Source organism: Chinchilla lanigera, unplaced genomic scaffold (genome assembly GCF_000276665.1).
Source record: "Chinchilla lanigera isolate Chin_1 unplaced genomic scaffold, ChiLan1.0 scaffold00019, whole genome shotgun sequence".
Taxonomy (NCBI): Eukaryota; Metazoa; Chordata; class Mammalia; order Rodentia; family Chinchillidae; genus Chinchilla; species Chinchilla lanigera.
In genome coordinates, this window is record NW_004955420.1 from 11,580,238 (window position 1) to 11,592,931 (window position 12,694).

The 12,694-nt window shown below is 38.4% G+C and overlaps 1 protein-coding gene across 8 annotated transcripts in view; it reads left to right on the forward strand.

Annotated features, from left to right (window-relative positions):
- Positions 1-8,501: 8,501 nt before the first annotated feature.
- Positions 8,502-12,694, forward strand: part of Atp11b (ATPase, class VI, type 11B) — a gene marked incomplete at its 5' end in the record, with an annotated part of 92,898 nt that continues 88,705 nt past the window's right edge. For all 8 annotated transcript variants that reach the window (XM_013513431.1, XM_013513429.1, XM_013513432.1 and 5 more), the window contains 1 exon segment: positions 8,502-8,618. In XM_013513431.1, coding sequence (XP_013368885.1) covers positions 8,502-8,618 — 117 coding nt within the window.

Here is a 12,694-nt window from a genome sequence, read left to right on the forward strand (position 1 = left end):
TGTTTCTTTGTCTTTTTTTTTTTTTTTTTTTTGAAATCATTTCCTAATGTAAGTACTAGATTAAAGGGTCATATTCTTTTTTTTTGGTAGTACTGGGAATCGAACTCATGACCTCACACTTACAAGGCAGGCACTGTGCCATTGAGCTATATCCCTGGCCCTCCTATTTTTGTTGTATACATATGCTTTCCCTCTCGGGAATTATTGTGTTTTAATGCATTGAGAAAAGTAAATTTACCACACTGATTACAAATGTTCATATTCTCTTCACTATGAATTCATTCATTTATATAATGATGCTTGTGTGTACTGATTTTTATATGGTTTACCAAGAAAGTACTTGAAGAGTTTTTTGGAATTAGTACAATTGGCCGATAAAACTTGAGCACTATAGTTTGTTCAAATCTTAATTGCATTACCTAGGAAATTGTTTCATTTTTTTGTCTCCTGAACTATAAAGAAAATATATTCTTGTCTTAGTTTTCTATTACACTTTTTTTATTATACTCTTTAAAATACCAGTTCCGACTGCTCTGTTGCTGAGAGTAGAGGTGATACTTTACTATTAAGAACCAGTACAGTTCTCTAATCCTGTCTTTCTCTTGCAAGTTGTGTTGTGAAGGAGCTGGCTTCTAGCTTGGGGAGAAGCTCAGACCTTGTGAGTCCAGCTCTGTGCAGAGAAAGTCAGGGAGTGCATTGTTAAAGGGAACTGATGCCATGTTTATTGCCAGTGTTAATCGGCTGTTTGTCTAGCGTATATTTTCAGAATTCAAGAAAGAAAAGGACCATGTTAAGACAGTATGAGAAGGTAAAAGTCAAAACTCTTAAATAGGGCTGAGGATGTAGCTCAGTGCTTCCCAGAGGCCTTGCATTCAGTCCCCAGCCCCACCACCACCACTACCACCACCGCCCCTTAAATAATCAGATACACTTTGAGCATTCTTTTTTAGTTCAAAGTCAGCCTGACCACAGGTATCTAAGTCTTTAGGCTTGCCTGAGTTACACCGAGGGAGAAGGAATTGTTTGGGGCCACATATAAAATATATGCATAATGTAGTTAATTTATATAAAGTAACAAAACTTTTTTATTATAACATTAAAAAAGAGACAAGCTAAACATAAAACTACTGGGCTATTTGACCTTGTTTTTGTGAAATGAATACAGTGGTGTCTGGTTGGATGGAAGTGCTTCTGATTTTTAGTTTGCAGGGTACTTGTTGAAATTTTTGAATTAATTTTACTATCTGTGTGCACATCATCCTTGGAAATAGTTGTTCACAAATATATATACCACCAAAAGCAGTGACATGAGTAAGACGTGATTGTGAAGTGAGAGACTCTTCCCTGGGAAGCTTATAAAAGTCTGGTCGAGAGAATGATCAAATTTTTCTTTAAGGTGAATGTTTGATCACAACTCGGTACATTCCAAAATTTAGTAAATGAGCAGCCTTTTTTTTTTAGTACTAGCAATACTGTATATGTAATTATAATATGAGCAAGAATTTTTCGATTTTTTTTTTTGTACTTTCTGTATCACTCCTGCTAAAAAAGTATTAAATTTTCTTCCAAAACAACACAAGCCCAATTTTAATAACTAAATAAGAAAACTTATACAGTTGTTTAATAATAATAAATGCCTGTCTTCACTTGCACACGCGTGTCTTGGTTCTTGGATCCTCTCGTGGGGAGGTCATGGAAAAAAACTGTCAGAAGTTGCAGGTTTAGCAAACCAGTTACTGTGAATAAATTATAATTTTTAGTAAGCACTTTATTAAGGACAGTGTACATCTCAAAAAGGGCGGCTGGGTGGTGCAAGAGGTGGCAGCTGTCTGCGGTCGACATAGTACGCTTGGGGAAGACCCATGCAGGCTGTTTGGTGAAGGGCAGAGAGTGCAGAGAGATTGGGGTAGTGACTGCAGAGACTGCAGTAAGGCCCAGAGTTGGTTTTTTCTAGAATTTAGAAGAATGGTCGAGGGTAGTTGCTGATGGAGTTGTGTAGTTTTTGGTTTTTTTGGTTGTTTTTCACTCAGCAGGGAGACTCCACCTTTAAGTCAGGAAGGACAGTTTTAGGACTACGGTCTTGTCCAGAATAACCAGAGCCCATCAAGGGGACCAAAACCACTACATAAATCTATGTAAAGGAGGCCCAACTGGATCAGATAAGAGTCTAGTAGGGTCAGCATGGGACTTGAGGCCTAGACACACAGACATTGACCCTAGGCCCATGTAACTGCAGGTATGTGAGACGTGGGGTCCTTGCAGTGTTGAAACCACATTCTTGGAGTGGTTTTGAGAACCACATCCCTCTCCCTCGGTTTTGACTTCTCCCACATTCCACCAACTTGGAGTGTTGAAACCACATTCTGATTTCCTTCTGGGCTCAGCTGTTACTCTCCCCACTCCAGCTCATGTCTAGCTAAGTGTTCACTCTATCAATAATATTATTCTTAATCACCGTGCTTTACTCAGCAGGTCTCACAAGCACGGGTAATGTCTGATATAGGTGGCTTTTGTTGCACTGGGGATTGCACTGAGCTACATCCCTGGCCCTTTTTTTATTTTTAGGGACAAGGCTTTGCAAAGCTGGTAAATTGCCTTTATAGACTCAAACTTGTGATCTTCCTGTCTTAGCCTCCCAGAGTACTAGAATTAAGGCACAGGTCACCACACTTGCTTTACACGTGGATTTTGATTTGACAGGCACAAGGCAGAGTTTACACTGCACTGAACCCACTCCACACAGCGTTTGTTGTCACCTCTGCAGCCCATGCTGAAGCACTGCATGTCACTAGAGATGTGCTGGTCTTGAACTCACTTTGTAACGTGGGACAGCCTCAAACTCACAATGGTCCTCCCGTCTCAGCCTCTGGAGTGCTGGGATTACAGTTGTGTGCCACCACGCCAGCTACCACATTACATTTGATGAAGAGGTTTTCCTAGGTTTTTCTGGGTTGTCAGTTTTTCAGATTTTTCAAAGAACAGCTGTTTTGTTTTGTTTTGTTTTGTTTTGTTTTTGGTCTTTTTGAGACAGTCTCGATATGCAGCTCAGGCTGACCTTCAGCTCATTTTGTAGCCCAGGCTGGTCTCAAACTTGCAATGATCCTCCTGCCTCAGCCTCCCAAGTGCTGGGATTACAGCCATGCGCCACCACTCCCAGCCCAGAGCAGCTTGTTTTCCCTACCTAATATTCTTGCTGGGAAAAAATCAAAAGTGGGTAATGTTGTGTGAGTTTCCTATTTTAAGAAATGTTACTGGTCTTTGATAGCCAAAACTCGTGAGAACCAATCAATACCTTTGCTTGTCAGAAATCAATGTGAAGACCGTTACAATGAGAAAGTCTCCTTGTTTCATAGCTATGGCTTGCTTATTTATTTTCAGTGCTGAGGGTCAAACCCATGGCCATGAATGCTAGGCAAGAGCTTTGCTGTGAGCTACACGCCTAGCCCGAGAATTTGAATTGTAGAATTAATCAGAGAGGAACTGGTAACTGATTTGTGATAGCAGTTTGAGCCTCTGTTAGAGATACTGGCATATGCAGAAAGCTGTAGGAAGTTTCTAAACAAAGTAACTAGATACACTGCATATTAACGCATCGAAGTAATAATTCTTAGAATTACTACCAAAATGTGATAGGTTTTTTTCAGCTTTCTTCATTTTCATCTTTAAATGAGACAAACACACCTCCAGAAAACACTTTTTTCTTCAGATGAAGAAAGATCGTATCCAAAGTTAATACTATACACTTTGGCTCTTAATTGTTTTTCTTGATTGTTCAGTAATTATTTTCCCCAGAACTTAATTTTTTCCCCAGATCTTTGATTTCAAACCCAAAACTGTGTTTTCATTGAAAGTCCTGCACTTGATGCAGCTTTTCCACAGTAACGGTCTCCACTTCCCCACCGTCCTCTCCACTTCCAGTCATGTTCGTTTTGTCAACCGCTTTAACTATACTCAAACTGTGCGGGCCAAAGCACCACGGCTTTCCTAATTATCTGACTTGGCAGCAGCAGCCTCCTCTTCTTCTTCTCAGTTTCCAGCTCTGGTGAAGCATATGAAGTAATTCCTTTTTGTAATTTATTCCTAGTTCCCTGCTCTGCAGTCCTTGTTCTCCTTCTACTCTGGTGATCTTTCTCTTTTGCTGATTGCTTTTCCTTCCCATGCATCTTAAATCATGGTCCTGAGAGTTCCAGCCCTTGCTCCATGCACTTCTAGGCAGTCTCAAACATGGCGTTAGCCATAATCCTTACGGATATGAGGTTCTAATCTCAAGCCCTCTTTCCTAGTCTCAACAAGCACATTCAGTTGCTTCCTAGGTTATTAAATATCTGTGTTTGTTGTCCATGTTCAGACCTGAAAATGATTCTGGTTTGATCTTAATGAGAGGAAATTTTAAAAATAAATAAAAAATAAAATAAAAATTTTAAAAAAGAGGAAATAAATTACATATGAAAGGTAAATAATCCCTAAATCACTAAGATTTCATCAATTCTAGGTAGGCAGAGACTAAGTCATGTGTTTCTTTAATAATCAAGAGTTTTGAATTTCACACTTTTTTAAAGAGTGTGGTAGTTTTAAGATAGTTTAGATTTACGTGCCTCACCGGGCATGGTGGTACCTGCTTGTAAGATCATCACAAGTTCAAGACCAGCCTGGGCTACAAAGTGAGCTCAAGGCCAACCTGAACTGCATAGCAAGACCTTATCTCAAAAAGACAAATTAACTAATTAAATTAAAGAAATCTATGTTCCTCCAATGCCTACACTTTACTTTTTAGCAGACATTAACATAAAGTTGCGTGGCTGCAGTAGTAGTCTCAGTGCGTCTCAGTCCCTTTGCCCGAGACAAGATAAAATCAGGAAATTTAAAGCAGCAGGCAACATCAGGGGTCAAAGCTGTGAAAGGATAGCCTAGAATGACAACAGAAAATGTGCAGTGTGCCAAAGGTTGACCTGTGATCAGTAAGTTCACATTGTATTTCCTCTCAGCACCGTGGGATTGCTGATAATGCAGGCTAGAAATAATGTGAAACTATACCTGAGCTTCATACTGATAGTATAGATACACAATTAATTTTGATAATAGATGTTTGTTTTGACTCCTGTTTAAAAGGCCAGAGGTAGTATTGAAAAATAATGGTTCTTCTTAGGCAGCTTTAAATATGGAGTGGAGGGATGTGGAACTAATTATAAAATAAGATTGTAGGTTAAGTTGCTTTAAACTTTTTAAAAACCACTTTAAAAATCTCATGAAGTCTACCCACAGATATCTGGAAAATGCACATTTTATGCAAATTTACATAAAATTTCAGGAATTCACAGAACTGAAGATCCTGCTCTAAGTCAATTTCATTATCTTTGTTTTTTTTGTTTGGTTGGGTTTTTTTGGTCTTTTTGAGACAGGATCCTCGCTGTGTAGTTCAGGCTGGCCTTCAGTTTACTTTGTAGCCCAGGCTGGTCTCAAACTTGAAACAATCCTCCTACCCCAGCCTCCTGAGTGCTGGGATTACAGGCATGTGCCACCACATCCAACCTAGGGGCTCATGAGCTCACTATATAGCGCAGGCTGGCCTTGAACTCCCAACAATCCTCTTGCCTCAGCCTCCTGAGTGCTGGGATTACAGGGGTGCACCACCACGCCCGGCCTTCTTTGAAATAATTGTATAACACTTAGAATTCCAATTTTTTTCCATATGGTCACTGGTTCATACCCAGTAGAGGGAAATGGAGACTAACAAGCTTTGATGCTTAGAAAGTGCATGCATCTGTGTATTACTTCTAGTCATAACTGAGATATGGCTGTAGTTCTCACAGCTATCGATGTTGCTGTAGTGTTATTTTGGGTGCCTTTTGTTGATTTCTTAACTTTAGATATACAGAATAAAGTTTCGATCTTAGTAGGAATTTAGCAGAGAAATCAGTGGTTCTCAGTCTGTTGTCATGCTATCTTCTTAAAGATTATGTATTCTTGGGCAAAGGGTATAGCTCAGTGTTTAGAGTACGTGCTTTGCACGTACAAGGCTTGAGTTCAATCCCCAGCACTGCAGAGGAAAAAAAAGTTTTAAATATTTCTTCAGACCCTCAAATTTATTTTTTCTCTAATTTTATTCCAGAAATTTAAGTGTTGTTGTGTAACTTAGTGTTAAAGAAAAGTAGTAATATATCAGGTGTATTTTATCAATTTTAGTTAGCTTCCGTGGATTTCCAGATGGCAGATAGCATGTTAAGAAGATAGGAGTTAGTTTAAGAGATGTATGTCAACATGGTTACAAAGTGCACACTAAATAGATACACCTTGAGCATTATAATGTTCCAGTTACCTGCTTATAGATTAAACTTCTTGTGAACCTCTTTTGAAAAATAAAGTCACAGTGTAAAGCTGTGGCATTCAAACTATTTGTTCATTTTCTCCTTCGTTTACAAAACTGCAAAATGTCTAATAGAAAGTTTGTGAGGAAAATGAATATGCATGCTACCATATTTTTCTTTCTAAGAGACTGATTTTGAAGTCAGACATACAATAACATGTGCACATCCACAAAATGTGGTCATCACTATTTCAGGCTGTGGAAGAAGCAGAGTAGAAAATCATACTGCCCCGCCCCCCCATCCCGTACTGGGGATTGAATCAAGGGCCTTCACACTGAGCTATATCCTTAGTCCTTCTTTTTTTATTCTAAAGCAGTCTTGCGTAGTTGCAAAGTTGCCCAGGCTGAGCTCACACTTGCAATTCTCCTGCTTCAGCCTCCCAGAGTGCTAGAATTACTGGCGTGCACTACCACATGTGCCTGAAAGCCATAGGACTCTAAATAATATGAACAAATAAAATTAAACATCATGTATTTCATGGCGCACACAGATGCACTTAATTTGTATAGTCCTGTATACAGTACATGGTTTCTAGGATTATAAAGTAAAAGTTCAAAACCATGAGTATCAATTAACATCATACATAACACCATTAATGTTACACTGAATAAAATATCTTTCTGTATAATTGTATTCTGGAGCAAAATACTCAAAACATAAAGGAGGAGAGGTTTGATTTGCCTTGTGATTCCAGGGCTTTCAGTCGAGTGCTGGCTGGCTCCAAGACACACAAACACGATCTTGGCGGAAGGGCGCAGTAGGGCAAAACTGCTCACTTTCTGATGGCTGTGAACAGTAGGGGGACTGGCAGAGAGGACCAGAGCCAGACAGGACACGCCCAGACATGTCCAAAAGTGGGCGTTACTAACTTCCCAGATCTGTGTGTGTGTCTTTGCTTAGTAGATTTTTTTTTTTTTTTTTTTTTGTCTTTTTGAGACAGGGTCTTGGTATTCAGTTCAGGCCAGCCTTGAGCTCACTTTGTAGCCCAGGCTGGTCTCAAACTCTTGACAATCCTCCTACCTCAGCCTCCCAAATGCTGGGATTACAGGTGTGAGCCGCTACTCCTGGCTTAGTAGAAATGTTACAGGAATACTGCGCATTAAACTGCAGCCAGATTACCTACTTAAGTACTATATCAGTCTCTAGTAACATTAAAAATGGATCATTGTAATTATGAATACCAAGTTTAACTGACTTTTAATAACTTAGGTAGTACTAATAAAAAGCCCTGACCTCCTTAAAAAAAAAAATCAAATTTCAAATCATTTGCCAGTTTGAAGCAAAGAAAATCTTGTATATGGGGGGCAGTTAGCCTATCGGGGGCTTCCCCAGATGTGTCAGAGGAGTCTTAGAGACCAGCTGGAGCAGAGTACGCTGCTGTAGAGTACAGTACGCATTGGCACATCCGTCACTAGTGAGAACTTCTCAGGAGACACTGCCAGCACACCTTGGGATGGTCTGAATTTGAGTCCGGTTTATGTCTTCCTCAAGAAATACAGAAGTTGCTTTCTGTATTTTAGGAAGCAAATTGGTACTGTAATTGGCACAAGTGATTGTGTAGAATGAATCTAAATTGGTACTGTAATTGGCACAAGTGATTGTGTAGAATAAATCTAGGGAAGACTAGGTAACGTGTGTCTTCTGGGAACAAAGCTCTTTGAAATCAAGTAGACCTGAGTATAGTAGGAGCAATGAAAAGAAAGAAAATCTTTGTCATCAAACGTGGTCGTTGCTTATTAGCTACATAGGACTTCCATATACTCAGTAGGAATCCATCCTAAGAGGAGGCAAGGAGCCCACAGGAATGGGAAAGAAGGAAAGCTGTGAGACAGATACTGTCCTCAAATGCTTCTGTAGATCTCCTACATGGTATTAATTTTCTTACAGTAGCTATCTGATAGAGTGTGAGCTCTTTTTCATTATTGAAGGTATTAATTCGTTCATTTGTATCTAAAGGTAATATACCTGTTTACTTGTGAAATAAAACATCAGTGGCTTAACTCCTTAATAATTATATAGAGTCTATCTGCATTTAAGGCCAGTATAATATTTGTAATTTGACCAGTTAAGTGAAGCCAGCAGTAAAGTATCGTAACCACTAGCCTTATTGACTCCTGTTACTTTTGTTTGTCTTAGGGTTTTGACCCACCCCATCAAAGTGACACAAGAACTATTTACATAGCCAACAGGTTTCCTCAGAATGGCCTTTACACACCTCAGAAATTTATAGATAACCGGATAATTTCATCTAAGGTAAGGATTAACACTTTTATTATTAAGACTGTAGATATGTATCATTTTATTTTGAAAAGTAATTTAGTGTGTGTTTATGTATATATATCCGCACAAAGCCAAGAAAATGGTGTGGTTGATAGATTATCTTAACTAAAATGAAAAGTGATGTAATTATAGCACCTGGGAGACTGAGGCAGGAGGATCACAAGTTCAAGCCCTACTTCAGTAACTTAGTGTCTTAGTGAGATCCAGTCTCCAAAAACACTGTTTGAAAGCCCTGGGCTAAAAAAAAAGAAAGAAAAAATAGAAGAAAGAATAAAAGGAGTTAGGAGTCACTATTACTAGATAGACATCTTGCCAAAAACTTATCTTTAGTTACCATTAAACTCCTTTTTTTAAAAAACTCCTAATATTTATACTACGTACTGAGTACTATACAGTAGTCATTACTTCTCTGTCATCCAATCCTTATAACAACCCGTGAGACAGCGGTTATTAAATCTATTTTATGAAGCGTTATTATACTCATGTCACTTTCTTCAATTTAAGTGTAAAGAAAGGGAATAATTTTTCCAAGGTTGCACCGTGGTAAGTGGCTCGATTGGAGTTTGAACTCAGTTCCGTGAGACTTTAAAGCCTGATTGCTCCAATTTTATCACTCTTCTGTAAATGTTCTGTAGTAGCAGAGTACTACTTCACTTTTCTTCTTCCTTGTTTCAGTTTTCCTATGACATTTTTAAGATGTCTCAGTTTATTTCAAAGCTGAAGATTATCGAGCGATGTTATCTAATAGACTTTTCTCTCCTGGTAGAAACCTTGTCCATGTTCTCCAGCATGATAACTGTCAGGTGCAGAGCGCTGTTGAGGCCCCGAAATGGGCTTGTACAACTGAGGAGCTGCGTGTTACTAGTGGCTGCCTTATTGAACAGTGCTGTTGTAAAGAATTTAAGCCAAAGACACTATGGGTAAATTCCTCCTTGGATCATAGCTGTTGCTTGATAGGGAATCTTAAGATGCATCTTTGTATTGCTCCTTCACTCCTTTGCAGAGAGATGAGGATTTTTTCTCTAATGCTGATTTCATCTTTGCCCATATCTTAGCTTTGTTCCCTGGTTGCTTTCTCCTGCCCCTTTTATCCTGGCTTCATATTATTTGCATATTAGCATACCCACTAATGACAGCAGGTTACACATGTTAACATATAGCCATTATTTTGGAAAAATGCTTCTAAAGAAGAGAGTAGAAAGAATATCAGAATCTAGGATGATAGAGGTACCCTAGACTCTTAAGTGACTCAGTTCTTAGTAAAATCATGTTAAAACTTAAAATCCTTCAAAATTTGAAGGTCATTCCTAAGCTGGGGTGTAATTTACACAGAAGAAAACTCACTAGTCTTAAGTGTTAACTCTTTGGATTGTTTATATGCTGAATTTGGCTCTTTTTCTTCATGCTGTTCTCTCCCTACATACTTATATTTTCCCCTTACGTCTCCAGTTGCTTACTGTCCCTGAACTCTCATCTCTTGCATTTTATCAGTAAGGCTGTTAATCTTCCGCAGGTCCCTCACTGGTTTGCTGCCGTATCTGGGGAAATTAGATAGCATCTCTACACTGAGAAGCCAAAAACTTACAATTCTTATAGCATCTCTACACTGAGAAGCCAAAAATTTACAATTCTTATGTTTGCATTTGCAGTTTCTTTCTGTTTTTCCTTTCAAAAGCTCTTTTACGGGGCTGGGGATTTAGCTCAGCGGCAAAAGCGCCTGCCTGGCAAGCGCAAGGTCATGAGTTCGGTTCCTGGTACCGGAGAAAAACAAAAACAAAACAAAACAAAAAAAAACCAAAAGCTCTTTTACTTTTACCTATATTTTGGACATTAATTTTCCAGGTTTTTAAGTAGGAAACTCAGCTTCCAGTCCTGGTAAAAGAGTTAAATGGGTCCCCTGAGCTCCCAGCAGAATAAAATGACAAAAAGTAGTACTGGAAGCTGAGTTTCCTCCTGAGAAACTTTGTGTTAAATAAATATTTTTATATGGCTGTGTTAATCTCTTCTCGGCCTTTTGGCTAAGATCAAGTGTAGTATACTGCTGTGTTAATGTGTAGCAGTATTAAATTTAATATTTTTGACCACGGTTTCAAAAATGTAGATGTTTCTCAAAACATTACCTTTAAATTTTTTGGCATAACTAAGGGCTCTTCCATTACTACCTTCTGTATTATACCACTACTGCTTTTTTTAACCCACTTCCAAGCTTGATTATTTGTTCTTTCACAAGTTCATGTTAAACTTTCCTACCATTTTTGCTTTGCTAGGTTTCATATTGGAAGCCAATTTTTGTTTTGTTTTGTTTTGTTGTTGTTTTTTGTCTTTTTTTGAGACAGGGTCACTATGCAGTTCAGGCTGGCCTTGAGCTCACTTTGTAGCCTAGGCTGGTCTCAAAGTCACAGCGATGCTCCTGCCTCACAGCCTCTGGAGTGCTGGGATTACAGGTGTGCACCACCACGCCCAGATTGGAAGTCAATTGTTGAAAAGTAAAATTTTGTGGAGATTTTATTTTTTTTTTATTTGTTTAATTTTGGTTTTTTTGAGACAAGATCAGTCTGGCTTTAAACTCTGTAGCCTAGGCTGACCTCATATTCATGGCAATCCTCCTGCCTCAGCTTCCCAATTGCTGGGATTGCAGGTGTGTGCCACCACGCCCAGCAGTTTTGTGTAGATTTTAGATTTGTTTTTGTAGAAAGGTAGGATTCACACGTTCAAACATAATTTGAAGAATGTAGCTATTTAGATAGATACTTAATTTTTTCCTAAGCATATATGAAGACCATCTCTCTTATTATTTTTACCATTTGTTTACTCCTACATTCCCTTAAACTCTTTGCTGACTATGCTACCTTCTGTCCCATGAAGCCACAATGAACTCATTCCAGTGTTCCCTTTGCTCGTGTTATCCTATCTTCTAGAAATGGTCTCCCTTATTTCTTTGATTTCCGGCCTGTTGAATGTTCCTCTTTTAAATATGGTTTCCTCATTAAATTTTTCTGTCTTGCTACTTTTCCTTTGAATTATTCTATATTCCTTCATTTACTTTATCTTTGAATATAGTTGTTGAAAATTTTTCCTTAGTCTCTTTTTAATAATTTTTTTTCTCCAGTGTATAATTAATATATCATAGATGTATTGATCACAGTAACTACCTTAAATTTAAACTTTGCAAAATGGTTTTTGCAAAGGTTTTTTTGGCCATATATTAGTTTGCTTACCATTGTAAGGCTTGAGGGGAAAAAAGGGCAATTAAAAAGTCATATATAACAGTAAGATATTATGCTAACTTGTTTATCTTTTTTTTTTGAGACAGGGTCTCCCTGTGCAGTTCAGGCTGGCCTTGAGCTCTTTTTGTAGCCCAGGCTGGTCTCAAACTTGCAACAATCCCCCTGCCTCAGCCTTCTGAGTCCTTGGATTACAGGCGTGCACCACCATGCCCGGCTAACTAATTTATCTTAACCACTATTAAATTGTTTAATATTATACTAATCAGAGGCCTTTCTCCCTGTGTAGTAGGGTAAGCACAGAAGTTAGACTCATTCAATCTGTTAAAATGTTCATATTTCAGAAAACATGGAAATAACAGTTCCTGCTATTTATAAGATAGTTTGCAAATGAATTTTTTATGGGAGGGGGCACTGGGGATCAAACCCAGGGCCCTGTGCCTGAAAGGCAAGAGCTCTACTACTGAGGCACATCCCCAGCTCTGAAATTTTTATTTATCCTACAGTTTTACTTGTAATTACTAAGCTAGCCAGAGAAAATGCCCTGAAAATAATTACCTTACTGCCGGTTTATGGAATTGTCCTTCGTAAGATTCTAGAAGACTTATGATTGAGGTAGGTTGGCATTAAGTTAAGACATTGACAATTTATTTATTTTTTTTTTTTATTTTAAAGAGTAAAAGAAGGACAACAAAGCAGTAGGGGTATACACGGAATTACAGACAAAGTGGTAGGACATTATCAATTGTTGTTATTTTACCTATTGGTATCTTCAAGATAGTTTCTCAGGAAAACAAATAGACAAATAATAGTGAGTTACAGACA